General features: G+C 49.2%; 1 protein-coding gene across 1 annotated transcript; it reads right to left on the bottom strand.

Annotated features, from left to right (window-relative positions):
- Positions 1-602: 602 nt before the first annotated feature.
- Positions 603-25,919, bottom strand: LOC135808204 (thymidylate kinase-like). The gene is made up of 5 exons (XM_065321359.1): positions 25,596-25,919; positions 7,992-8,100; positions 5,863-5,953; positions 3,945-4,133; positions 603-1,334 (listed from the first exon to the last, which is right to left on the bottom strand). The coding sequence occupies exons 1-5, from the start codon at positions 25,813-25,815 to the stop codon at positions 1,221-1,223; spliced, it is 723 nt and encodes a 240-aa protein (XP_065177431.1). The 5' UTR covers positions 25,816-25,919; the 3' UTR covers positions 603-1,220.
- Between the last annotated feature and the right edge of the window lie 1,774 nt (positions 25,920-27,693).

The following is a 27,693-nucleotide window of genomic DNA, read 5'->3' as shown; positions in this document are numbered from 1 at the left end:
GAGGGTGCGTGGGTGTATGGACTTACGCCGAGGGTGCGTGGGTGTATGGACTTACGCCGAGGGTGCGTGGGTGTATGGACTTACGCCGAGGGTGCGTGGGTGTATGGACTTACGCCGAGGGTGCGTGGGTGTATGGACTTACGCCGAGGGTGCGTGGGTGTATGGACTTATGCCGAGGGTGCGTGGGTGTATGGACTTACGCTGAGGCCGCCAATATAAAGGTACTCACTTTTTAGTCCACGGCTTTCCTTAAAGCGTCCCCTGCCGAGCTACAGATAGCGATTCGGTCTGGACATGGACTTCACCTTACATACACTCTAATTGTTTGATGTTCAATTTTTTGTATCCACCGCATTATTCTACAAACAGCCTTGCATTGCGTTTCCTTTTCCTTTGTGCCGCCCTACAACCGCTCTGCTCCGCAGAATCTCTTAGCCCTCACCTTTTGTAATACTTACGCGTCATGTGTCACACTTCTTTGGATTATGTGTGTGTGTGTGTGCGTGTGCGGGTGCGCGTGCGTGTGTTCCGTATTTTCTCCAATAAAGGCACACCGCATGCATGCATCGAAAGCCGGTACACCGGTCAATTTTAAGAAACAGTTATACATTTGTTGTGTACGTTGCACTTTCAAACAATAATTTAATTCTAGTATCTAGTTGCAGCGGTGGACACTTAATTACTCAACATCCGAGTTTCAAAAACAAAATAAAAAGAGCACAACCACGCATGGTGAAATGTGCAAATAATTGAACGGTTTTGTGCGTATGTATATAATAGGGTGCTGGAGCGAGGGCAGGGCAGGGGGACTATATCTGTACAGCGGTGAGTCTCGGGGTGCTGGAGCGGGGGTGGGCAGGGCAGGGACACGCTGCTGGGTTGAAACGAGCAGAGCAGCTTATCCGGGGGTATCCGGCAGCAGAAGCAGCAGCGTGAGTGAGAGTATCAAGCATAGTACTACGGTAGCTGAGTTCAGTGTGTGGAAGAAAGGTGGCATTGCTCTCTTGAGTCTTACTGCATATTTCACAACCAACAACAATGGCAGCAATGGCGGCAAAGTAGAGGAAGGTTACTGGACACCAGCAGCTTCTGCTCAGAATAACAGTGATGAATAACGGCTCAGAATGGCGGTGATAGTCGCTGAAGAGAGCGGCTGAATCTCATCACCAATGGGACTCACTCCAGATTCGTGTGCTGATTTACTGTTCAGAACGAAGCACTCACTTCGTCCAGAGTTTTCCGATAGGCTTGTCTGCGCATGAGGATATCGTGTTTTCGACTAAGGACAAGATTTGACTGTGGAGGTTGTCGATACTGGTATCTGCGTCCAACACCTGCACAACGGATATACAAAGCAAACATTAACATGTGAGTGGACGCATGCACTCACCCACCCACAACCACACCCACGGCACACATACCGTAAAAGCCTGCAAAAGCACGTTAGTGAAGGTGAAGAACATGGGAGTCAATTTGGGCCTGAGCGCTAATGTGGAACCGGGCGCTATTTCGGATATGTGAAATAAAACTAATTTTCACATCATGCCGTACTACTGACACTGGTGCATACAAGGCTAGTACAGTGTAATGTACATTATTCTGTATATCATGTCATTTTAGGTGTATTTAAATTTCGGTACCAGGGACCTGCCATGTTTCAGGTGTACTGTAGAATTAGGTGACCAGCCTACCCTTCACACACAGTGCATACTCTAGTGCCTTTTAGGTGTAATCTAAACTTAGGCGCCAGAATTCTCTACCGAAATTAAAAATGACACCTGCGATAATGTGCTACACAGTAGTTCTACATGTATTACAGTACATACACATGTAGCTGTGCATGCACTGCATTGTGTACTGTACACTACACTGCAGTACCGTACATACACATGTAGCTGTGCATGCACTGCATTGTGTACTGTACACTACACTGCAGTACCGTACATACACATGGAGCTGTGCATGCACTACACTGTGTACTGTACACTACACTGCAGTACCGTACATACACATGTAGCTGTGCATGCACTGCATTGTGTACTGTACACTACACTGCAGTACCGTACATACACATGTAGCTGTGCATGCACTGCATTGTGTACTGTACACTACACTGCAGTACCGTACATACACATGGAGCTGTGCATGCACTGCATTGTGTACTGTACACTACACTGCAGTACCGTACATACACATGGAGCTGTGCATGCACTGCATTGTGTACTGTACACTACACTGCAGTACAGTACATACACATGGAGCTGTGCATGCACTGCACTGTGTACTGGGGGGAGACGGTTCCAGTGGCCAGTGAATAAATACATGCAATGGAAGTAACAGCTGTTTGCCTGCTTACTGGTGTCAGTGAAAGTAGCGGTCAAAGTGGCGGCACAGAATGGTGTAAAACAATTTGGGTCCGATCATTCGCCCCCCCCCCCCCCTCACTTTTCTTCTAGCTATAACTAGGGATATCAGCGAACGCACTGCGGAGCGTGTTCGCGCATGTCTTACGTCATGCAGAAATCTATGAGGCGCACGGCCGACAAGAAAAAATGGCGATCGCAGAAATCAGGTCGCGGATCAGTAAAAAATTAAAATCGACACTCGACAAGAAGCCTGTTTGTTGGTTTGCTTGAGCAGCAGCTCGATGAATTCAGGAAAGGAGACATCAGGAGCTAATATTCTTCGGCGCCCATGCCTGGTAAACGTTCTCAAGCAAAGACAAGACGAAGGAAGAAGATGTTCGTAGCTGGATGAAGCTATGTTTCCAACAAAGAGCAGTACTCGTACTTGAACAGGCCACCTGGTGACCTCTGGTTGCGTCTCAAACTTACTTGTTGATTTTGCTCTAGCCACGCCAAGCAAGTTTCCAAGACTTGGGCTCCTACTCCTTTGTCTAGACAGCCATGACTAGAAACTACTTGGGCAAAGGTCCTCAACGCGAGAACAAGTAGTATTGTCACTGTCATTCAAAACTTCAAAAGCGCCATGGCATATGTGTGGTACATGGTGCCCAAGTAATCTTTCAATTATTTTCGCGCGAACGCCTCCGTGGATTTCCTCCAATCTTGCCACGTGCAGTCCACATGGTCAGGCCAATTCAATGACGTCTTCAAAAGGGGACTTCCCTGGTTAGATCTTGCCAGGTACCAGCCGACGTTCTACGAAATCTAGCTGACGATCGTCCATTTTTGAGCTGGAATAAAGTGCCTCGGAAAACCTGTGGACGACATCGAGAGCAGCGTAATAAACGATGAATGTATTCGTAGTAACCTTTGTAGCCATCGCCCCAGCGTCGTAGAGGGAAGCTTCGAAGTAGCTCGGCTGGTCTTCTTCCTCAGAAACTTCTTCGCCATTCCGTCCTTCTTTTCCATCCTGATTTACTTGCGAATTTTTTGGGTGTGGATGGTCACGGCTTGTCGGCCGCGTTAGATGTGCACGTGATCACCTGCGCAGTGGGCTGCGCAGTGCGTTCGCTGATATCCCTACTATAACCCTGAATGGGCACACAGCAACGGTGCAACCAAGTCTCTCTTCGCTGTTACTCCGAGTGGTTCATGTTGCAAATCACCCATCAGACAGCAGCTGATGTTCATGATCGGGATGATACTCATTCTGAGGAGCGTTTTGCAACATGCACCACTCGGAGTAACAGCGAAGAGAGACTTGGCCGTACTATTGCTACTTGCCTATCGTTTATCTGGCTCTCTGTCAACTGGACATTGGGCAGTCAACACAGCCTCAGGATACATAGACACGTGTCATTACGACTTCACGTAGTCGTAATAAATAGACATGATGCTGGCAAGTTGGTGACATGAACTGTGTGCATTCAGCATACAGTCATACCCAGCTGCTTAGCTGCACATGACCCAGAGACTGTGCGATGGGTGCACACGCATCCATCGTTGGAATCCCGACAAGGCCAGCACAAGTGTTCTTACTTTCCAATCGTCCGCTTTCAGCTGCTGGTAGTTGTCGTAGACGCGCTGCTGGAAATCGGTGCGCTCGTACCGCTCCTCTCCATAAGCACCGCGGCGCGCTGCTGCCTCCACAGCTAAGTCTAAATATAGCACTAGGTCTGGTTCTGGTAGTCCTCTATCAGGATTCTTACACCAATCCAGATTGAAACCCTGAAGAGACGCAACAAACACGGCAACAAACTTGACTATAAATTAAAATATACACTGTGCGGACACCAACTAACCTAAATTCACAAATTTTCAGTGTACATTTATTTTCGGTACTTTCGGTACATCCGTTTCATACCTATAATTCCAATACACCGAACAAACACTAACACACATATTCCAATACACCGAACAAACACTAACATACATATTCCAATACACCGAACAAACACTAACACAACTGCTTCTCTGTACCTAAGATTTCTGTTCACCTAACCTGGCCTTTTGCCCTCATACCGAAAGCATTGAGCACCTAAAATTTCTGAAATTAGAGTAACCCAAATTCACATGGGCAAATACTGGTGATTACAGAAACCTCAATTGCACAGCCAGTGCATGCTGTGGTTGGTACAATTTGAGTTTATAAAGAATTACGGATTTGCTACGATAGCACAGGGCATGATTTCTCACAGACCTGTTTCCCTATTGCCAAGACCAGGATGGTACTAGTCACCCCGTGTACAGGAAACCAGTTCTCCGTTTGCCAGGGCATACTAGTACTGGAGATACTGTGTTGCCATGGGAATAGGGTCTGAATACATCCAGGCACAACGCGCGTATGCGTGCCCTCCTTGAAGCAATGCTTGTCTTGGTTCAGATGGGCTCTGCAAAGTTTCAATTAAGTTGAAGTTCCTTCTCGCTTTTCAACACTAGATCATGTTAGTACCATGTTGTCACGGTGACAGCGTGAACAGGCAAGGCTTGCATGTATATCATGATAGTAGTAAGTTCTTTTTTTTCCGACCAGACCAGACAGACCAGACCAGACCAGACAGACCAGACCAGACGAGACAGACCACAGGACGCTTGCAAACACCAGCACAAACAGTTCCAACCAGCAACACTAGAGAGGTTGCGCACAACGAAAATTCGTAGCGCCGTAACGAATATTTTTAACGAAAAAAGCTAACGAATATTCGTCAACCGTGAGGTTGCGCACAACGCGTGAACGTTTTCGTAGTGGGTCGACGCGGCGGCCGCGCGGGTACGAAGAGTCAAGACAAGGAGTTGTAAAATATCAATATTTTAGTACTCCAGGTGACGAAAAATATTTTCGTAGATCTGCTCTGTTTCGGTCACGTTTGGACGGATCTTCGGAGCAACTTTCGTTACTCGAACCCGGACGGTCGAAATCTAACGAATTTTCGTTGTGCGCAACCTCTCTACTCACACCAGCAGATAGTTACTACTGACAAGTTTGTTTTGTTCCTTAAAAAAAAAACACTAAATAAGAAAGTGGGAACTCATCAGAGGAGAGCAGGCGTTGAATGAAAAGTGTTGGATAAGACAATACAATCTTACACTCAAGATAAAGATACTGGTGCAAGGTGTACATGTGTACACTCAATTAACACACATATGTGACAAACTAACAACAACCGAGGTGATAGCTAAGGTGCTCAAGAAATTCACCTGGACACGCTGCTACTGCAATGTATTGCCTGTCAAAAGAAGAAGAAAAAAAGACTCCATCACCCCTGGCCCATCAAAAGACTCCATCACCCCTGGACTCCATCACCCCTGGACTCCATCACCCCTGGACTCCATCACCCCTGGACTCCATCACCCCTGGACTCCATCACCCCTGGACTCCATCACCCCTGGACTCCATCACCCCTGGACTCCATCACCCCTGGACTCCATCACCCCTGGCCCATCCCAATCAACTAACCTCTTTTGCTGCGGTGAACGCCACTCCAGAAAAGGCGTAGCGATCAACAATCAGGGTCGTGCCCGCCTCCAACGCTTTGGTCATGGATCCTCTGAACAGTGTAACAGAACCGCACATACAAATGTGTGCGTGCGTGCACACGCGCACACGCACGCACACACACATGTACACGCACACACACACACGTGTACACGCACACACACGTGTACACACACACACACACACACACACACACAAGTATTGCTTGTTACCACGAGCACACGTTGGTATAATAGTTCTCTCAGAGGGAGGTGCTTGGAAGTCCGGATACTGGGAGACCCGAAAGAGAGAGAGAGGGCTGACTGTGCCCGTAACGTGCACAATCATGATCGGTTTCATTGTTGCAGCACGGCACCTGTAGTGTGGTGGCTTGTACGGCCCTGGACACCCTGGAAGTGGTACGAATGCTGCTGGACGTACACATGTACAAGTACAGTGATGCAATCAGAACTGGTCCAAGGTGTCAGTTTTGCACTTCGGGTCGCATTTCAGTGAACACAACTACAGTCAAAACCTCGTTAGGACAAACACTGATAAGGCGAACTTTCCGGCTTTAGTACGAACTTGGGCCAATCCTATGGTTGGCCAGGCATCCTATCAAGTCCAAATTATTCGTTTACGACGAACTCTGTACGGCGAACTTTCGCGAAGACGAACTAATTTCAAGTGTGATTTGAAAAAAATCAGCATCTATAGTCTGTTTCAAAAAGATTTACAATTAGGTTTGGGTCTTAAAAAGTATGAAGATAAGGGAAATTTGGACAACAAAGTACATAGAATGGCTTGTTAGGACACGGCAAATTGTTCTGTGAAGGTTTCGGAGCAATTGGATCAGCCGTTAAGGAGTTAGAATTTTGGCCAGGTTTCCGGCCTTTTCCCATGGTTTACAATTTGCCCAGGAAGCCAGTATCGATTTTTTATCAAAACCCACGATTTATCCTTTCCTTTTTGGCGTTGTGGTTATGAATGCTGTCTGCTGACCATGAAGTTGTGAGTTCAAATCCCAACCTATCCTCAAGTCAAACTTTTTTTCTTCATTGTTTTGGTGATCAAGCTGGTACAAGACAAAGAAGATGGCTGCACCAAACGACTTGTTGTTGTTGTTGGAGCTCGCGCTTCCTGCCGAACTGACTGACACTTGACTGGCTCACGCCATGTGAACACACCCACAACACTGCAATGGTGTGAGTGAATATGGAAGTCATCGCGCTGTAGCTTTTTTGAGATTTAAAAAATTCTAGTATTTCAAGATCGCCAATTTTTATTTGAATTTAGCAGTCAACGCCGTCTTCTATCAGCGTTCACAAGCGTCTCCTTTTCTCAAAATGTCGTCGAAGTCACACGGATAGCTTTGCCAAGTCATGGCCTTGGGAATGAGTCCGTGTCGATGTTGTTTTCGTCACACGGTGAGTAAATTGCATTGCAGCTCAAAGAAACTATTTTGGTCACAAAACGAATTGGGACCCATGCCGCTCGTCAACATTTACAACACTTTCGTTTCGACATGTCCTCTCTGACTCCATTATCGATACGAGGAAGAACTCGTTTGTTGTAAACCAGACGTAGACGACAGACGTACATGACTGTATCAACGTGAGTGAGTTGTCATTTTTCCTGCTTTCGCGCGGAATATTTCTTCGAGTTCACAGTGAGTTTTTCCAGGCAGCGCTCGAGTGCTTATACGGTAAGACGCCAAACTCCGCGGGCGATCGCCAGGATTGCAAATCTTTTTGAAACGGACTGTAGTACGAACTTTCGCTCCCCGTGGGTAAGCTGGCTATAGTTTTTTCCGATAGTCGAGGCCTCTTGTACTGGCAAAACATGTTACAAGGCGGATGTAATACTGTCATGAATTCATTGCACATTGTGCTTACCTGTGAAAAAAAATGTTTTACATTTACCACAGCATGCACCTTCACGTAAATACAATCCATGGCCATATGATATGCATATCAATTTTTTTGTCAGATCTGGATAAGAACTCCCGATAAGACAAACTTTTTTGGTCCCTTGAAGTTCGTCCTAACGAGGTTAGACTGTATAATACAATAATACAAGTACAGAGAAAATCAGATGCACAACAAACTCACTGCAGTTCCCAGCGATTGGCAGAGAAAAGCAGATGCACGCAATGGTCGTCCAGCTCCAGTTCCTTGCACAGGTAAGAGTTGATAATGCCACCGATGGCCGTGCTGCGCTCTGTGGCAATCATTAGACAGACACAAACACAGACACATAGCGTGATTACCAGATGAGATCCAGACTGGTCGTGAAATGAGCACAGTGGTCAGATGCTTGAGTATGCTTTCACACCATGCAACACAGGAACTTGAGGGAGATCGGTTGTTGTCAATCGCAGATCTGGAAACTATTCCACAATCTGCTTTGAGTCAGATTTGAATTTTATAATGAAAACTGGAACGATGTTGTAGCCTATAAGAACAAGGCTACTGCTGTATTCGGCTGAGGTTATGGCTAGGTTGGGAACTGTAGAAATGCAAGGGAAACAATGATGCTTGCTGACTACAACCATGCAAGCACATCCGCTCAGCAATGAATTGGAATACGCTGCTTGGGATGACGTACCATGAACGTTTCCGCTAGCAAGATGTATTGTCAAGTACTTTCACGTGCATTGCATAACACACAAGGACTGATGGAAGAAAATCAGTACACCTCTTCTCAGAGTTTCATGCCGCTACGCAATCATCAGGAGATAATGCTCAGTAGACTAAACAGCCACTGCCACAGTGGACTATATCCTACAAAGAGGGTAATAGTACTCCTTGGCACCTGGCCTGTACGTGGGTAATAGTACTCCTTGGCACCTGGCCTGTACGTGGGTAATAGTACTCCTTGGCACCTGGCCTGTACGTGGGTAATAGTACTCCTTGGCACCTGGCCTGTACGTGGGTAATAGTACTCCTTGGCACCTGGCCTGTACGTGGGTAATAGTACTCCTTGGCACCTGGCCTGTACGTGGGTAATAGTACTCCTTGGCACCTGGCCTGTACGTGGGTAATAGTACTCCTTGGCACCTGGCCTGTACGTGGGTAATAGTACTCCTTGGCACCTGGCCTGTACGTGGGTAATATTACTCCTTGGCACCTGGCCTGTACGTGGGTAATAGTACTCCTTGGCACCTGGCCTGTACGTGGGTAATAGTACTCCTTGGCACCTGGCCTGTACGTGGGTAATAGTACTCCTTGGCACCTGGCCTGTACGTGGGTAATAGTACTCCTTGGCACCTGGCCTGTACGTGGGTAATAGTACTCCTTGGCACCTGGCCTGTACGTGGGTAATAGTACTCCTTGGCACCTGGCCTGTACGTGGGTAATAGTACTCCTTGGCACCTGGCCTGTACGTGGGTAATAGTACTCCTTGGCACCTGGCCTGTACGTGGGTAATAGTACTCCTTGGCACCTGGCTTGTACGTGGGTAATAGTACTCCTTGGCACCTGGCCTGTACGTGGGTAATAGTACTCCTTGGCACCTGGCCTGTACGTGGGTAATAGTACTCCTTGGCACCTGGCCTGTACGTGGGTAATAGTACTCCTTGGCACCTGGCCTGTACGTGGGTAATAGTACTCCTTGGCACCTGGCCTGTACGTGGGTAATAGTACTCCTTGGCACCTGGCCTGTACGTGGGTACCGTAAAGTACCGTTGATCCGCCCCCACGCCATGTCGCTTCCCAGCTGGGTTTTCGGCAGGGGGCGGGAATTAGATCAAGGCTGTCAAGTGCAGTACGATGTACAACAACGTAGAAGTTCAGACTCGATGCGCTGGATTGTGCACATTTTGATCCTGGATTGGCAAGTATTTGTACAGCAGTGCATGCGTCGGTTCAACATCGTATTTCGTTGTATACGCCGAAGTCGCTTCACAAGGAGAAAATCGACAGGGGGCGGGAATTAGAGAGGGGGCGGATCAACGGTACTTTACGGTAATATTACTCCTTGGCACCTGGCCTGTACGTGGGTAATAGTACTCCTTGGCACCTGGCCTGTACGTGGGTAATAGTACTCCTTGGCACCTGGCCTGTACGTGGGTAATAGTACTCCTTGGCACCTGGCCTGTACGTGGGTAATAGTACTCCTTGGCACCTGGCCTGTACGTGGGTAATAGTACTCCTTGGCATCTGGCCTGTACGTGGGTAATAGTACTCCTTGGCACCTGGCCTGTACGTGGGTAATAGTACTCCTTGGCACCTGGCCTGTACGTGGGTAATAGTACTCCTTGGCACCTGGCCTGTACGTGGGTAATAGTACTCCTTGGCACCTGGCCTGTACGTGGGTAATAGTACTCCTTGGCACCTGGCCTGTACGTGGGTAATAGTACTCCTTGGCACCTGGCCTGTACGTGGGTAATAGTACTCCTTGGCACCTGGCCTGTACGTGGGTAATAGTACTCCTTGGCACCTGGCCTGTACGTGGGTAATAGTACTCCTTGGCACCTGGCCTGTACGTGGGTAATAGTACTCCTTGGCACCTGGCCTGTACGTGGGTAATAGTACTCCTTGGCACCTGGCCTGTACGTGGGTAATAGTACTCCTTGGCACCTGGCCTGTACGTGGGTAATAGTACTCCTTGGCACCTGGCCTGTACGTGGGTAATAGTACTCCTTGGCACCTGGCCTGTACGTGGGTAATAGTACTCCTTGGCACCTGGCCTGTACGTGGGTAATAGTACTCCTTGGCACCTGGCCTGTACGTGGGTAATAGTACTCCTTGGCACCTGGCCTGTACGTGGGTAATAGTACTCCTTGGCACCTGGCCTGTACGTGGGTAATAGTACTCCTTGGCACCTGGCTTGTACGTGGGTAATAGTACTCCTTGGCACCTGGCCTGTACGTGGGTAATAGTACTCCTTGGCACCTGGCCTGTACGTGGGTAATAGTACTCCTTGGCACCTGGCCTGTACGTGGGTAATAGTACTCCTTGGCACCTGGCTTGTACGTGGGTAATAGTACTCCTTGGCACCTGGCTTGTACGTGGGTAATAGTACTCCTTGGCACCTGGCTTGTACGTGGGTAATAGTACTCCTTGGCACCTGGCTTGTACGTGGGTAATAGTACTCCTTGGCACCTGGCTTGTACGTGGGTAATAGTACTCCTTGGCACCTGGCCTGTACGTGGGAAAGTGGTACTAGTACAGGAATGGACAGCGCAAAGATGAAGTGCAAGGCATAAATGTCACGCAGATACTAGTAGGCGTAATGTAGCATGTTGCACAGCATGCGCCAGGGTTAGCAGGTAAGGCATTGTGCTGCACCTGCGCATGGGTGTGTGTGTGTATTTGGGTGCGATACACGGCTTGCGATTACTGTACTCTGCTGCACTCATCTGCTGTAGGTTGTACACGTACTGTACTCACTTGATTAGAAGCCCCTCTTGAATAATAGCCCTCCCTACAAGGACTGTTCCAAAAATACAAGCCCCTCTCGAATAGAAGCCCGGACTACTATTTGCAAAGCATGGGGTGACCAGGTAGTGCCATGTATGAAGGTCAAGTGTGCAAAAAACATCTCGTGCATGTTCATATTGGTACATGTCCTGGTCGACGTAGTGTGTGCAAACTAACACGGGGCCGAGTTGCTGTGAATGTGAAAGACTCGATTGGAATAATGGTATGGAATGAAACATTAAAAGCCCCTCTTGAATAGAAGCCTCCTCAAAATTAGTATTGAAAAGTGAGTGTGTACGGTATGTATGAACATTGATACGTCAGTGTGGCGTGTGCCTTAGCAATAATGGTGTTGTGTGACTTGCTAACTGACTGGTTTAGAGTCTAGATTCCACACCGGCGCGTCAACGTTCATACATACATACATACATACATATATACATACATACATACATACATACATACATACATACATACATACATACATATATACATACATACATACATACATACATACATACATACTTCGAAGTACATGTACAGAATACAGCAGATGAGTGCAGACTACTGTAATTTCACAAATTTTCGGTGTACTTTTATTTTCGGTACTTTCGGTGCGTCTGTTTCATACCTAAACATTTCAATACACCGAACAAACCCTAATACACATAATCCAATAGGGAACAGCTTCCCTGTACCGAAAAATTCCGTTCACCTAACCTGGCCTGTTGCCCTCATACCGAAAATATTGAGCACCGAAAATTTCTGAAATTAGAGTATGTAACGTTGATCACAAGCCACGTACCGCACCCAGGTACACAAGTCACTTATCGGCTAGTTATCGCACCCAGGTATACACACATACAAGCCTTATGCACAGGGTTCACACTACACCTTCCCTCCTCGCATCAGTCAGTATTGTGATAACTGTTGCACGTTATGACTCACCGGCATATTGCTTAGAACTGTTACATGTAGTGTTGAACAAACTACAGATAACATGTTAACCTTTGTGTTGTGTATGCAAGTTAGTCATTATATATCTACTACACCGTTTGCTACTGACTGCGCATGCTCGCATATGGTTGTTGTTGTTACTTTACTTGACCAAGAGGAATGTCTTCCAAAAGCTAGTGTAACTGTTTGTGTGTGTCAGTGAGAATGCATGAGTGTAATGGAATGTTAGTCCGCAAGGGGACATAACAATTTGGCGACGAAGATAAAAGACGAAGATGTCGCGATCGAAGCTTGAAATATTTGAAAAAGGTGATTTTCGTGAGTATGTAGAGAGACTCACGTTTTATTTTATCGCCAACAGTATTGGACAAGTCGCAGCTGGGGCAACCGCGGACCAGGAGAGAGCGGCAGACACGCAAAAGGCAGCTGTCCTGATCAGTCAACTCTCTGCTGAGAACTACTCGATTCTGAAGAGTCTTTGCCTGCCGGACAAACCAGCGCAGAAAACGTTTGAGGAACTCGGAGAATTGCTTTCAGAGCACTTCAAGCCTAATGTCAGTGTGTTGGCGGCGACTCATAGATTCCAGAGGATTTGTCAAAAGGATGGAGAGTCAGCAACACAGTATGCAGCTAGACTAAAGCAAGCAGCCATGGACTGTAAGTTTCAGGCGTATTTGGACAGGGCACTCCGAGACCAGTTTGTCAGTGGGTTGAAGTCGATGAGTGTTACGAAGGAGATATTGTCGAAAGCAAAGGAGACCTCAAGTTTGGCGGACATTGTGACGATGGCATCAGCCTATGAAACTGCATCGAGAGAGTCGGAACAATTGACGGCGCAGTCCGTCCACGCCGTTCGTTCGCGCCAGTCGACGAGCAAGCCAACTCCAACTTTCAAGTCGCACGACAAGAAATGTTTTCGGTGTGACAAGGCTGGTCACAAACCGGAAGAGTGCCGCTTCAAGAGTGTGAAGTGTCACGCGTGTGGTACGGTGGGTCACATCGAGAGAGCTTGCCGCAAGAAGAAGTCTGGACAAACCGTCCATCACATCGCGGAAGAAATTGGTGAGTTCGTTCCATGTGCTAGTAAACCCGATGTCACCATGTATAGTGTAAATGCAATGGGGCGACTACCGTACACTGTATCATTAGATGTAATGGGTACCACTATCCAAATGGAGATTGATACAGGAAGTGCTGTCACGATTCTCAGCAGCGCAGATTTCTTGCAATGCAATGGTGTGCTGAGTAACCTGATGGAATCCAGTATCAACCTTGTGTCCTACTCTGGAGATGTGATTAATTGTCTCGGGGAAGCGGAAATGGAGTTCCGAATGGGCACACAATTGCACACACTATTGGTGAGGGTTACAAATGGAAACCGTCCATCTATTCTGGGCAGAGATGCAATGGCTTTGTTCAAACTCCCCTGGAAATCAATTTTCGAAGTGCACCAGGTCGAAAAGTCTGGCGCTAAATTCATTGAGAAATACCCAGGGTTGTTCGACACCTCAGAAGTGGGAAAGGTGAAAGGCGTGCAGGTGAAATTGCATGTGTCTGATGAGAGCCCTGTTTACCGAAAGGCCAGGCCGGTACCACTGTCAATTCGGGAGAGCTATGTTGAGGCTCTGAATAAATTGGAAGCAGATGGTATAATCGAGAAAGTCACGCATTCAGAATGGGCCTCCCCCACTGTCACGGTAGAGAAATCAGGAGGTGGGTTGAGAATCTGTGGTGACTACAGTGGCACTATCAATCTGCATTCTAAATGCGAGCAATACCCGCTACCCACTCTTGAGGAGCTATTGCACAAATTGGGCCCGGGGTCTAAATTCACGAAGCTGGATTTGTCGCAAGCCTACCACCAGCTAGAGATAGCACCTGAATGTCGGAAGTACACCACGATCAATACCATGCAGGGGTTGTATCAGTACAAACGACTCCCTTTTGGTTTTCACAGCGCCGTATCTATTTTCCAACGGGTAATGGAAGAAACCCTTAGCGATTTGCCAGGATGCGGGGGCTACATCGACGATGTGTTGTGTACTGGTCGTGATGAGGAGATCCATGAGAAAAATGTGGATCAAGTGCTATCTTGCCTAAATGAGAAAGGATTCAAGCTCAATCCTAAGAAGTTCAGCTACATGGCGGATAAGCTAACGTACCTCGGTCATCAGGTAACCGCGCAGGGAATCGCACCCTCGCCTGATCGAGTGAACGCCTTGAAAGTCGCAAAGCCGCCTAACAACGTGAATGAATTGTACTCTTTTCTGGGTGCGGCCAATTTTCAACGGAAATTTGTACCTCGGTTCGCAGAGATTGCTGCACCACTGTACAACCTGCTCAGGAAAGAAATGAAATGGCAATGGAGCAAGGCAGAGGAAGATGCATTCCAGGCCTTGAAAGATGCAATGTGTGAGCATACGCTATTAGCACACTACGATGTCAAGAAGCCAGTCACACTCCAGGTGGACGCTTCTCCAATGGGTCTAGGTGCCGTACTATTGCAAAGGCAAACGAATGGTGATGTTTTGCCGGTTGCTTACGTGTCAAGGAAATTGACACCGGCTGAATCGCGTTATGCACAAATCGAACGGGAAGCCGTAGCTGTGGTTTTCGGTGTTACGAAGTTCCAGAAATACTTGCTAGGGCGCCACTTCACGCTTCAAACCGACCATCAACCACTATTGAAGTTACTGGGAAACAACGAACCAGTTCCTACAATTGCATCAGCTCGCATCAAGAAATGGGCACTAATGCTAGCTGGCTATGATTATGAGATCAAGTATTTGCCAGGCAAGGAAAATGTCTACGCGGATTTCCTGTCTAGGCAACCATGTGAGAATATCAGTCCGTCTGCAGAGGAAATGGTTACGGTTCGTGTCTTGCTAGTGGAGGAAGATACGATAATCAAAGCAGACGTAGTGAAATCGGAAACAGCTCGTGACCCTGAGCTATCTAAGGTGCTCTACTATGTGGTGAATGGTTGGCCTAGCTCAGTACCCCAATCGTTTCGGTCTTACCACAATAAGAGGGATGAGCTGTCTGCGGAAGATGGTATCCTATTGTGGGGACAACGAGTTGTCATACCCAAATTACTAAGAATGGTATTGCTACGTGATTTGCACACGGAGCACTTTGGCATGGTCAAAACCAAGCAAATGGCACGACGGTACTTATGGTGGCCAAATGTGGATCAAGAGATTGAAATGTTAATCAAGGCATGTGCTCAATGCCAAGAAAGTGCGAAATGTCCACCTGCCAAGTCGGGAACCTGGTCATGGCCAAACGGTCCTTGGAAACGGGTGCATATCGACTTTGCAGGACCATTCATGGGCAAGATGTTCCTGGTTGTGGTGGATGCATACACAAAGTATCTGGATGTAATTGCAATGTCTAATGCCACATCTGCAACCACTATTGCGGCTCTGCGGCACGTGTTCTCTGTGTTTGGTCTGCCGGAGCATCTTGTTTCAGATAATGGAACCCAATTCGCGAGCGAGGAATTCAAGGCTTTCCTCCGTGCCAACGACATTGTGCACACCCTGACGGCTCCAGGCCATCCGGCTACGAATGGACTTGCTGAGCGCTATGTGGGTGTGTTTAAGCAGAAGTTGAAGGAAATGGGTGCAACGAGCGAACCACTGCAAGCTCGGCTCGACAGGTTTCTGCTAACGTACCGCACGACACCCAACCATGCCGGCAGAACACCTGCGGAGATGATGTTTGGACGCCAGCCACGCACGCGGCTCAGTGCTCTGCGTCCCTCGCAGGTACGTCAACAAGCAAAGGCTTATGAGGACGGCAATCGCGTCAAGCCAGCGTTCACAGAGAGTGACTCTGTGTTTGCGCTGAATTTCGGCAAAGGTAATCGTTGGGTCCCGGGACGAATTGTGCGTGTCCTCAGTGACTACAACTATGAAGTACAAGTGGGTGATGTGTTGTGGAAGCGTCACCGAGATCAGTTGCGTCTACGGTCAGTTCCGGCAAGCTTGAGTGCATCGCTGCCAGAACCACTGTTGGATACAATCGATCAGACGTCACCGTCACCAGTGCTGTCAGACGTAGGAGAGTCGTCACTGTCCAGTGATTTTCCGGCTAGCGTCTCGCCACAGTCTGCTACTGTACAAGTTGAGGCGGATCCTCCTTGTGAGCAGTCTGCTCCTGAAGTTGGTTTACCACAGGTCGAGAATACTCCCTGTGAAACCACTGTTAGACGTTCGTCTCGGCGTAGTGTTCGTCCGGATAGACTGATTGAACAGCTTTGAGCCGTTCCCTGATGTCATTGCTGGACTGTTTAGCGAACTAGTAATTATTACCATGTACAATAGTGTGCAAGATCCTTGGTATTGCTAATATTGACTGACGGATTCCTGCGTCAGATTATGTTATTGTAGTGCTGTGTCAAAGTTTAAGAATTCACGTACGGTGGATTGATGAACTTATTTTATGTGTTTCTTCAACGATTTTTGAGGTATTTAATTGTGGTAGAATATTCCCTGGAACATTCTTGAAAGGGGGCAGTTGTTGTGTATGCAAGTTAGTCATTATATATCTACTACACCGTTTGCTACTGACTGCGCATGCTCGCATATGGTTGTTGTTGTTACTTTACTTGACCAAGAGGAATGTCTTCCAAAAGCTAGTGTAACTGTTTGTGTGTGTCAGTGAGAATGCATGAGTGTAATGGAATGTTAGTCCGCAAGGGGACATAACACTTTGCTCCTTTCCTTTTTTAATTTTAATCCTTGATTCTCCATCTGAGTCTCATCATAAAAAGAGCTGGAAAAAATGAATCACAGCTTAGACTTGTGAATAATAAGACATTTTCCGAAAAACTGAGGAAAATCCCAGGATTTTGCCCTGACGATCCCGAAAAAGCACTCTCAGTACTTGGCAGGCATACACGCACACACGCATACATGGACAGCTTTCGAATGGTGTGCCAGCAGCTGGAGTAGTTGTGCCAAGCAGTTGAAATTGACTCTTGAAGCTCTCTTTGCGACTAGTTCAGCATGACGGCGCCAACAGACATTGCTTTCAAGGATCTGATTATTTCAATCCATCCATTCAACTCGACCTGTCCATAATCTATGGCAGCCCTTCCGCCCACCTCCAGTGACACCAACAATCCCACATGTCGTGCATACATTCCCTGTGCACACCATGCAGGGTGGTCCACAATGTTGCCGTTGCAACGGCAAAGGCTCCTGCGTTGATTGTGCTTGTGTCAAGAACGGTCGCCACTGCCGGAACTGCCGCCCAGCTCAGAACGGGAGATGCCTAAATCGCCCTTCCTCTTCGTTGGAGAAGTCTCCATCCGAGTTTCAAAATCAAAACATTTAACTGTACGAAATAATTCAGGTGACGGTACAGTAACAGACCATACAGTCAGCACGATGAATGATGCAGCCAGTGAGGATGTCCATGTGTCGGAGTCCTAACAGCTAGCATGGAACACGCTGGACCAGCAGCTCGTTGTCAACAATACTAGAACTCCAGTGACGAGCGCCCAGAGCACCGAGCAGCCGACAAGCTCTCAACAACTAGCTTGGGAAATGCTGGAGCAGCACCATGACACACCGAGCACATCCACAGTCGCGGAGGATGCCAACTCGGCAGCTAGACTGCTCGCTTCCCTCCATGAAGACAGCAGCCATGGTAGCAGCCTAATGCTGACCACACAGTCACAGGACCGAATTTATTTGCAGTGCCTCAAGGCTCACCAGGGGAACAGTTCATTCGCACATTGATGATGATCCTCCGTGGTTTTGATGATGACCCTCCGTGGTTTTGATGATGATCCTCCGTGGTTTTGGTGATGCTGCAGCATCAGAGGGAATTGCATTCAAGATGGCAATGGTGGCAACTGCACTCCTACTGCAACAGCGAGACCGGGCACAGGAGCAGCGCATACATACAGAGTGCAAGCCGTCGGGTGTCTGCAGTTATGCGGCGGCCAAGGAAGCGGGATGGAAGCTGCTATTCATGCCATGCACTTAAAGATTGCGGATGAGGACACTGACGCTGTGTTAGTCGTGGACGCTTCCAATGCCTTCAATAGACTGCATAGGGCCACCTGCGTGCACAACATCCGCCATCTCGTTCTCCGTCGGGCTTGCCTTGTTTTAGATTACCATGGCCGGCTTTGTGCGTACAAGGGATTAGTCCGACCTGTCCTTGAGTATGCTCCCCCTTGTGTGGATTTGAGCTGCATCCAGCCACCTGGCCCGACTCGACCGTGTGCAGAAACATGCGATGGCCATTATTGGCCCTGGTGCCCTTCTCCCAAGCCTGTGCCACCGCCGGATTGTATCTGGGCTGGTATACCTGTACAGGTAGACTCCCTATAATTCGAACCTCAAATTGCCAGGCCCTAACTTCGAATTATCCAGAGCTTCTAATTATCCAAATGCAGCCCCATGCACTGATATGTATGTCAAAATGCTTGAAATCGCATGCTGAATATTTTTTGCACATTTTTATTTGCATCAACGAAACATAGGTGCAAGGACAATAGGTGGTCGTACCGGTCGTGTACAACGGATCATCAAACCACTGGATCGACACAAAATCATTTTGACATCTTCATTTTCTAGTGAAGAAGTTGTCAGTCACTGCAGCTTTCCTGAAACAATTTCAACGGAAAAGAACTGCGCTGCCTAATCCGCGTCATGAAAGGCCGTCGGACAGCAGCACGTCGTTCTGAAGAAGGGAAGTGGAGCATAGGCATAGACAATATTTACGACAGTAGTGTTTTTGTGCGCCAACATTTCCACGCACGAGCTGGCGCGGCAAGAAAGGCCATCGAGATCCGCGAAGAGAGTCAGCCACCTGGAAGACATCGTTTTCAATCAAACCTTTGCAATTTGCCTCGCACGGGCTTGAAAGAAATTTCGAGAGAAGGTGGGTTTCTTGAACGCTATAGTCGATCCTGCAGCGGACCATCGATCGATTTTTGAGCTACTCTTGGCTAGAGAAGGAGAAAAGATTGAACTTCGAATTACAAGGATAGCAATCAATCTCACTTCGAAATAAGCGTTCAAAGGACATAGCCAATGTACTGTAAACAGCTTTTCTGTACGAAGACTGGGTTCGAATTATCCAACCGGCGCACTTTTCGTACTTCGAATTATGCATTCGATTTTGACTTGAAGTGACTTGCAGAAGATCGGTACAACGAAAAAGTTCGAATTACACGGAATGTTCGAATTATACCGTATTCGAATTAGAGGGAGTCTACCTGTATAAGCTCCAGTGCATCCCAGGACCACCCCAACTCACCGCCATGATCCCCCTCCTGCCACCCATGGAGAAAATCGGTGCACCCGGAGTCAACCCCCTCCTGGCCAGCAGTACCATTTGCAGCTGCAGCAAGTCCTGGGCAGGAGAGCACACCAGCCTATGCTTTTGCTCCTTCCCGTTTTCTGTCATCTCAGTATGGAACAGCTTGCCAAAGCGAAATTGTAAGGGCTCCACTCAGCTTGAAGCCGCTCCACACCTTCAAGAAAGATGCCCATAAGCACCTCACGTACCAACACTGGCTGAAGGCTACCGACTTCTACGCATGAACTCTAGATTGTGACACGGGTCATGTCCATGTCGTGTTTTCAACCCATTCGCAAGTACAAACCCATCCACTCCAGTCTCCAAAAGCTACATTCGCCACGAGAAGGAGAAGAGGCGCGCCATTGTGAACAACGGATTCACAATGTAGAACATGCGCCGTTCTCGCCAGCTGTGTTTGCTGCTACCAGTGGCATGAGCAAGTGCAGTACTGCGTTGTACAAGTGAATTGCCAGCCTCATCTCGGCCAAGTCTGCCGAGCCGTACTCGATGGTAATGGCCTGGATGAGGTGTTGCCTCGACTTAAAAGCCTTTGTGCTCCTCAGAGCTAGTCTGGTTTGCCTTCGTGGAGCTCGGGCGCCCTGTTTGCCCCCAGTTTGTGGGTGAGCAGTCGGCATCATTGGCCGTCGCCCAAGGCAAAATTTCTGTCTAGACTTAATTATTTAATTAGTTGTTTGTCTGTCTGTTTGTTTGTTATGATTTCTTGGTTAAGTCAGTCATTCAGGTTTTTTTTAACGGAGAAGGCGGAGAGCACGAACGTGCCGGCACTTGTAAAAAAAGATCTATATGGCCTCATTTCCTCTGTGCTGCGCTGATGAGTCCACAAAGGACGAAACAGTTGTAGTGGAACCCACGTTCGACCAGCCAGCACTAACGCAACACTTCGGATTAGGGAATGAATTATTTACCAGAGAATTGGAAGAGACATAGAAGTTAGAAGTAAGTTATCAGAACCAGACTGAAGCACACTGAACTAAAGGATCGACTCAACTACTGAAGTACAGAAAGACGGGCATGCAATCTGAGAAAGGAGTGCAGCTACGCACGTGGACACATGCACAGCATGAGAGGTGTACACATAAAGCAGAGGCGCGCGCATATGGGTGAGCGTGTACACAGCATGCATAGCAACATACAGTGTGACACAAGAGTCATAAGGCACCTAATATAGCAGTTCATAACACCACTCCCCTAGGTGCCATTGATCATCCACTGTATCTAGCTGGCTGTCGTCGATTACCAGGGCCTCGGAGATCGTAGCGCTGAGTCGGCATGTCAGCCGCAAACTCGATGCTCACCACATTATCACAGGCAGCTGGCTCTGGGCGATCTTCGGCAGCATCATGGTTACCATCATCTAGTGTTCCATCTACCTGCTGGGCGTGTCCAGGCTTCACGATATCAACGTTCACGACCTTCTCTCTGCCGTCAGCATGCTGGATCACCAGGGTCGATGGCGAGACTATCTTCAGCACCGTCCAGCCACTCTCATATGGCGTCATGAGCTTCTGACTCCGCTCTGGGCGACGTAGCATCACCGGATCATCGACACGGTATGGTGACTCTGTTGGACCGCCTGACACAGAGTCATTCGAGGACAGTAGCGACTCAACAAGGTCTCGAATTCGAGCAGCGCGCCCGGCGAGTCGGTCTACCCATTCACTGGCGCTGTATGCTGTCGGGTCGTGATCAATTACTAGATCGCGCCCTTCCCAGCCCGTGATGGCCAGCCTTGGCGATATTCCGGTTGTAGCATGGCGACGTCCATTGTAGTAGAACAGAACCAACTCCAGCTCAGACGTCCAGTCACTGGTTTCCTCGAGCGCCTGACCGATGATTGTACGGTTGAGCCGTTCAACCCCTCCTTGTGATTGAGGATGTCGAACTGCACCCGTTTTCACCACCACACCAAACTGTTCCAGGAGGGCTGCTACGACCGCGTTCCGGAACTCAGTGCCGTTGTCCATGCGAATGACAGACGGCGGGCCCCACCGGCAGCAGATCTTGGTCAGTGCGGCTGCTACGCTCGCTGCATCGTGTCGACGTAGTGGCTGTACCTCCGCCCACTTGGTGAACATGTCGACGCATACCAGGCAGCAGTGGTGCGCTCCACTCTGGCCAAGCTCCACCGTGTCGATCTGTATGACCTCCCATGGTCGTCCTGGTACGTCTGGACGCGTTGGCTCAACAGTCGGTCCCCGTGCCGGGTTAGCTGCAGAGCAAGGCACACACGCTTGGACAACACTCTGGCATTTCTCGGCCATCAGCGGCATATAGCAGCGCTTGCGCAGTGAGTCATGCATTGTCGTCCAGGTGGCATGGCCAGAGGTCTTGTGAGATGCTTTCAGTACTTGGTCTTCAAGCTCAGGTGGTATGACTGGCACTTGCACGACACCGTCGAGTGGCAGCTTTACTGAACGCATCAGCACACCGTCATGGTCCAACAGCTGATCACGGACCGGTCTGTACAGCTTCGACGACAGGGGGGTTCCCGACTTCAGCTCATCCAGCAGCTGTGATATCTCGGTATCGGCTTGCTGCGCATCCTTTATCTCACTGAGAGTAACGGGCCCGATAGCATGCTTGTGCGTTGCCACAGAAACAGAACAAACATCACTCGGCTCGGCTGTACCCTTGGGCCGCCGCCTCGGGACACGGGTGAGCTCATCGGCCGGGTTCTGGTCAGTCGGCACCCACTCCACTCGGACCTTGAGGCCGACCGTTTGGACGAGGTCAGCAATCACTTCCAGTCGCCGCTCAACCAGTATCTTGTGCAGCCCACCAACTTTCACTCGGCGCACATTGTCGAGGACCTGCTTCAGCCAGCCGTACACTGTCTTTGAGTCGGTGACGAGTCGTACCGTCTGCAGGTGCCATTGCGCTGCAAGCGACAGTCCACGCACCGCAGCATCTAGCTCCGCCACATTGATGTGCTTCTTATCGGCTGTGTCCCGCAGCCATGTACCGTCTTCGATGACTTGGCCGTTCAGCTGGAGGACCACACCAACTGCCAGATCCGAGGCATCGCAGAACACAGCCCAATCTCCATCGGACTCGGCTGATGCATGCCACACACCACGGACGGGGTCTTGAGCGGACAGCTGCTCAGCAACTTCATCAGCACACTGAAGAACGCTAGGTGGAACCGGCGTGTCCCATCTGTCCACTGCACTTGATAGCCGCTTCAACATTGAGCAGGCTGGGCGAAGCCATGCGCACACTGGATAGTGGCTTGTGAGCCGACCTGTCCATTGGAATACACCACGCTTCGTCAGCGGTTGGCGGAAGCTGAGGTCGACTCCATCACGGCGAGCCCACATGATGGTACCATCAGCAGTCGTCGATAGCTTCAGGCCAAGCACTCGCGCCTCGGGTAGATGCTCTGGTGGCTTTGTCGGCAAGCCATACCGTGCTAGCTCTGCAGCGACAGCCTTGCGCTTCTCCGCTGGCGTGAGGACATCATCAACATAGTTGTCAACATCAGGCCATCGTCGCGTCACCCACCGAACAATGATGTCCATGAATTTTGGTGCAATCGATAGACCAAAGCCCATCCGTGACATGGCGTACAGCTTCCCACGCCACACCACGACTTGGTAGCGCAAGAGGGATGGGTCGACTCGTACCTGCAAGTACGCCTTACGTATGTCGACAAGTTCAAACTGGCTGTCTGCAACCTGTCGCCACTTGCGGATCTTCTCACCGCATGCTGGGGCATCAGTGCCTGGGTTCGACTTAATCACCGCATTCAAGCCACGGTAATCAAGACAAGGACGAACTGGGGTCGACTCCTTGTGGGCTTGGTCCTTGGCGAGCAGCGGAATGATGGCCGCCGGAGGACCGTACGTAGCCTTGTCGTACTCGATCAGGTAGCCATTCTCGACCCAGGCGTCCATCTCGTCACAGAACTGCGACTCTTGCTTGTCTGACAGGTTGTGCCTCGCGTACTGTCTGATCCCTGAGCCGATCGGAGATGTAGGAGCTTGCCCATCACGCCACTGCCAGTGCAACGTCCAATGCTGCTTGTCGTTGTCCCACCGGAGCTCTCCGTCTTCGGCCTTCAGGGTCACACCACGATCGTCCTCTGTGACGTCCACATGACGGAGTGTGCTCTCAACGTCAGCTGCAGCAGTAGCGGCTGCACCGGTATCTCTAGGTTGAGGACCAAAGCACACGCCATTGACCTCGCCGTCCTGGCCATAACTGAGTCGAACGCCACCAACACCAGCTATAACGTCAGCACCGAGGAGGAGGTCTGCTGCCACAGCCGTCAATGAGTCGACAACGCAGGCATTCACACGCACTCTTGGCAGACTAACCGGTTCACCATCCCCTTGGCGCTGCAGTTCCACATCAACTGCTCCTCTGATCTTCACCTTGCTGCTATCCACGGATACAACAGACACACGTGGCTGAGCAGTGAACGGAATCTTGTGAAGTTTGAGGAACTCGACCGTAACCATTGTGTAACTTGCACAAGTGTCCACTGCTGCTCTAGCACGTGCCCATTCGCTGCCTACCACGCCTCGCACGTCAACGTAGATTCTGGGCAGTGAAGCTCTAGTAGCCTCGGCTACAGTGCACAAACACGCACCCCTCGCCAGGGAGCCACTGTCTGCAGCCGTTGCTGCTCCAGACGATTTCCGCTCTTGCCAGGCTTTACGCTCCGGACAGTCACTCTTCATGTGACCTGGCTTGTCACAGAAGTAACAGGTTCGAGGGCCAGTACGCTCGCCGCGCGTTCCTTTACCAGCACCACTCTTGCGACCAGATTTCTTCGCTTTCGGGCACTGCCGCGCCATGTGGCCAACTCCGCCACAGTTGAAACATGCCTGCTCATCCGTGGTGGCAGCTGCCACAACAACATCGCCACGCACTCGTGTCAAGTGGTCCGAGGTCGCAGCCTTCAACGCCCGTACCACGTCCAGGCAACCCGTCACACTCAACTCTTTGCCCGCCATCGTAAGTCTTAGCTCTCGGGCAAACTCTACCGGCAGTCCCTTGATCAGCTGCTCTATGATCATCGGGTCCTTGTCGTCATCAGCCTTGTGCCCCGCCATAGTACTCAGTCGCTGCAAATCGGCAACGTAGGCGTCGGGGGACTCATCCACGCGCATCGTCCGTGAGGTGAATCTGGCGTACGCCTGCGCCTTCGTCAGAGTGAACGACAGTCCCATTTTCGCCAAGACTTTATCTTTGTCTTTCTGATCGCTTGCCGGCATCCGTGAAAATACAAGAAACGCGTCATCCGTCAGGAACAACGGAAAATTCTTCACTTTCTTGTCGTCCGTGTCCCAACCTTGTATGTTTGCAAGCACCAGAAACTTATCCCAAAAACGTCCGAAATCGTCCCCGTTCCCACGGAACGGCTGGAGGAAGTTGTCAAACTTGAGCGACATCTCGCTGGCGTGGCAGGGTTTGCACTCGTCAATACAACACACACGTCCCGGGTTTCGGCACCAGTTGTAGTGGAACCCACGTTCGACCAGCCAGCACTAACGCAACACTTCGGATTAGGGAATGAATTATTTACCAGAGAATTGGAAGAGACATAGAAGTTAGAAGTAAGTTATCAGAACCAGACTGAAGCACACTGAACTAAAGGATCGACTCAACTACTGAAGTACAGAAAGACGGGCATGCAATCTGAGAAAGGAGTGCAGCTACGCACGTGGACACATGCACAGCATGAGAGGTGTACACATAAAGCAGAGGCGCGCGCATATGGGTGAGCGTGTACACAGCATGCATAGCAACATACAGTGTGACACAAGAGTCATAAGGCACCTAATATAGCAGTTCATAACACAGTTCTGTCCGCAGATGGAGCATAATAATAATTATATTTAAAAAATATTTAAAAACTGTGCATGTGTGCCAAATGCATTAGTAAATACGGAACAAGCAGTGTCCGAACACTACACACCTCATTAGTAAATACGGAACAAGCAGTGTCCGAACACTACACACCTCATTAGTAAGTATTCTTACCGGGGAATTGCATGGTCTTCGCTGTCAGGTTCGACTTGTTCAGAGCTTCAGATAGCATTCTAGCCTGCGTAGATTTGCCACAGCGGTCGCAACCTTCTAGAACGACCAGGGCGCCTCGTTTGGGTGGGGTTGAAGCCAACATACCGGTTGTTGTGGAGAAGAAGACTTTACCCACAGCCGCCCTCACAAAGCACGTTCTGGCGAATCGTGTAGCTTGCATTCACTCCTTGCGAGTGGAGAACCCAAATAGAACTGTACCACAAACCAAGTCGTGAAGATAGAAATTTTGAAGCGGCCTCGTTCACGTTCGTTCGGAATTTTGCTTTTGACTTTTGTGTTGTTGACTGAATCATGCATGTGATCGGGACATGGATGCAGTGTTCACGTGTGTTTTTGAAAATGGCGGGAACTGATATGGCAACCGCGGCATGACAGAGGTTTTTTTCGGGTTTTTTTCAGAAGTCATGACGTCATGACAGTTAATTTACATTGATTGATATGATCAAGAGTTGATATGATTGATTGATTATGTAGCGCTATAGCAAACATGCACAGTACAGATAAGAGTACTGCGCAGTATTAAACTTGTCTGATAAAACAAGTGAAATTCAGTCCAAGCAACTTTTAAAATGTGTGTTTTTTGTTTGTTTACAAACTACTAGTAGTCAGATGCCTCAGGCCGCAGGCGTGCCTCCCGGCAACGACAACCGCAACCGGATCTCGCTGGAGGTAGCGGGACTTAGACGATCTGGCACCACGCAAACACATGATGCTCGACCTCACCAGCGCAAAGCAGGGAGTAGTACAATACTCCCTGGCGCAAAGCACAGCCAAGTGCGAATCCACGCCATGGTGGCAGAATACTGGTCGTTTCTCTTTTCAGAGATAAGAGCAGCCAAGCACTTGTACAAAACTGTGGCGGCTTTCCCAGCACCACCACTAGCCGACATGACGACTGGCACGAAGGAGGCCCTCTCAACTTCCCGAGTCCTCTCAGGGCCTCATATCTCCTCCTCTTCTCGCGTTCATGGCGGGCATACACAGCGGGGGTTGAGGCAGCACGATTTGAAGCAGCATAGGGGTTGAAAACCCGTATATCAAACATTGTGCGTTCGAACCGGCCACCCCATAGCCCGCGATGTCGAGGCGAGCATTGTCCTCTACTACGAGGAAGCAGATTGGAGGCTGAACTGCTCACCAGAGAGTGGTTGGAGTGGAGGTTCCACGGATACCGAGTGAGCCACCTGGCGAACGAGGTCGGCGGTGACGTCACGGATTTCATTGTGTCTTTTAAAGACGGAAATCCACCGGTCGGGCAGGATAAAAGACAGCACGCTGCTTTGAAAGAAGCAGACACTAGATGCACTGGTACCTTGAAGTGAAATTTGAGTTACTTTACCGACCAGCCTCGGCTACCATGGGTACTGGGAACCCAGAGCCAACAGACATACCAACAACCTCAGCCATGAAAGCTATTATAGTAACGACATACTGGATTGTGGAGGCGAAACTAGTCCAACTACTTCCAAATGCTTACCCACACACACACACCCTGAACGTGTCCATTGTCAATGGCAATGATACTGCGGCGAAGGGACTATCTGCTATAGCTTTGCAGTACGGAGCGTAGCACTTGAGATTCCTGGGACGACGGCAGACCTTTCCACATGCGCAGCGGAAGCCAGAGTCAGGACCAGGGGGAGCACGACGCGGAGCAATCTGCCTCCAGACAGAGCGATCTTAATTTATCCAGCAAAAAACCAGCAGTCAGAAGGCACAGGGACACACACACACACACACACAAACTGTGAGACATACCTTGAACTTGCCCATTGCCAACACACACACACACAACCCAAGTCAGTTGTAAAGAAACTTTTAATTAGTTAAATCGCATGACGGGTTATCCTACTCAACTTACACAATGAGAAATCAGTACACTGTAGTTTGGAATGATAGCTACATACATCAAAGCCAATATACAGCTATGGGTATACATGTACCATCATACACACACAACACACACACACACGCACACACAAACACACACACACAACACACACACACACACGCACACACAAACACACACACACACAAT

The sequence above is a fragment of the Sycon ciliatum genome, chromosome 2 (assembly GCF_964019385.1).
Source record: "Sycon ciliatum chromosome 2, ocSycCili1.1, whole genome shotgun sequence".
NCBI lineage: Eukaryota > Metazoa > Porifera > Calcarea > Leucosolenida > Sycettidae > Sycon > Sycon ciliatum.
The sequence above is the reverse complement of the archived record's forward strand: the minus strand, read 5'-3'. Positions and strand labels throughout refer to the sequence as shown.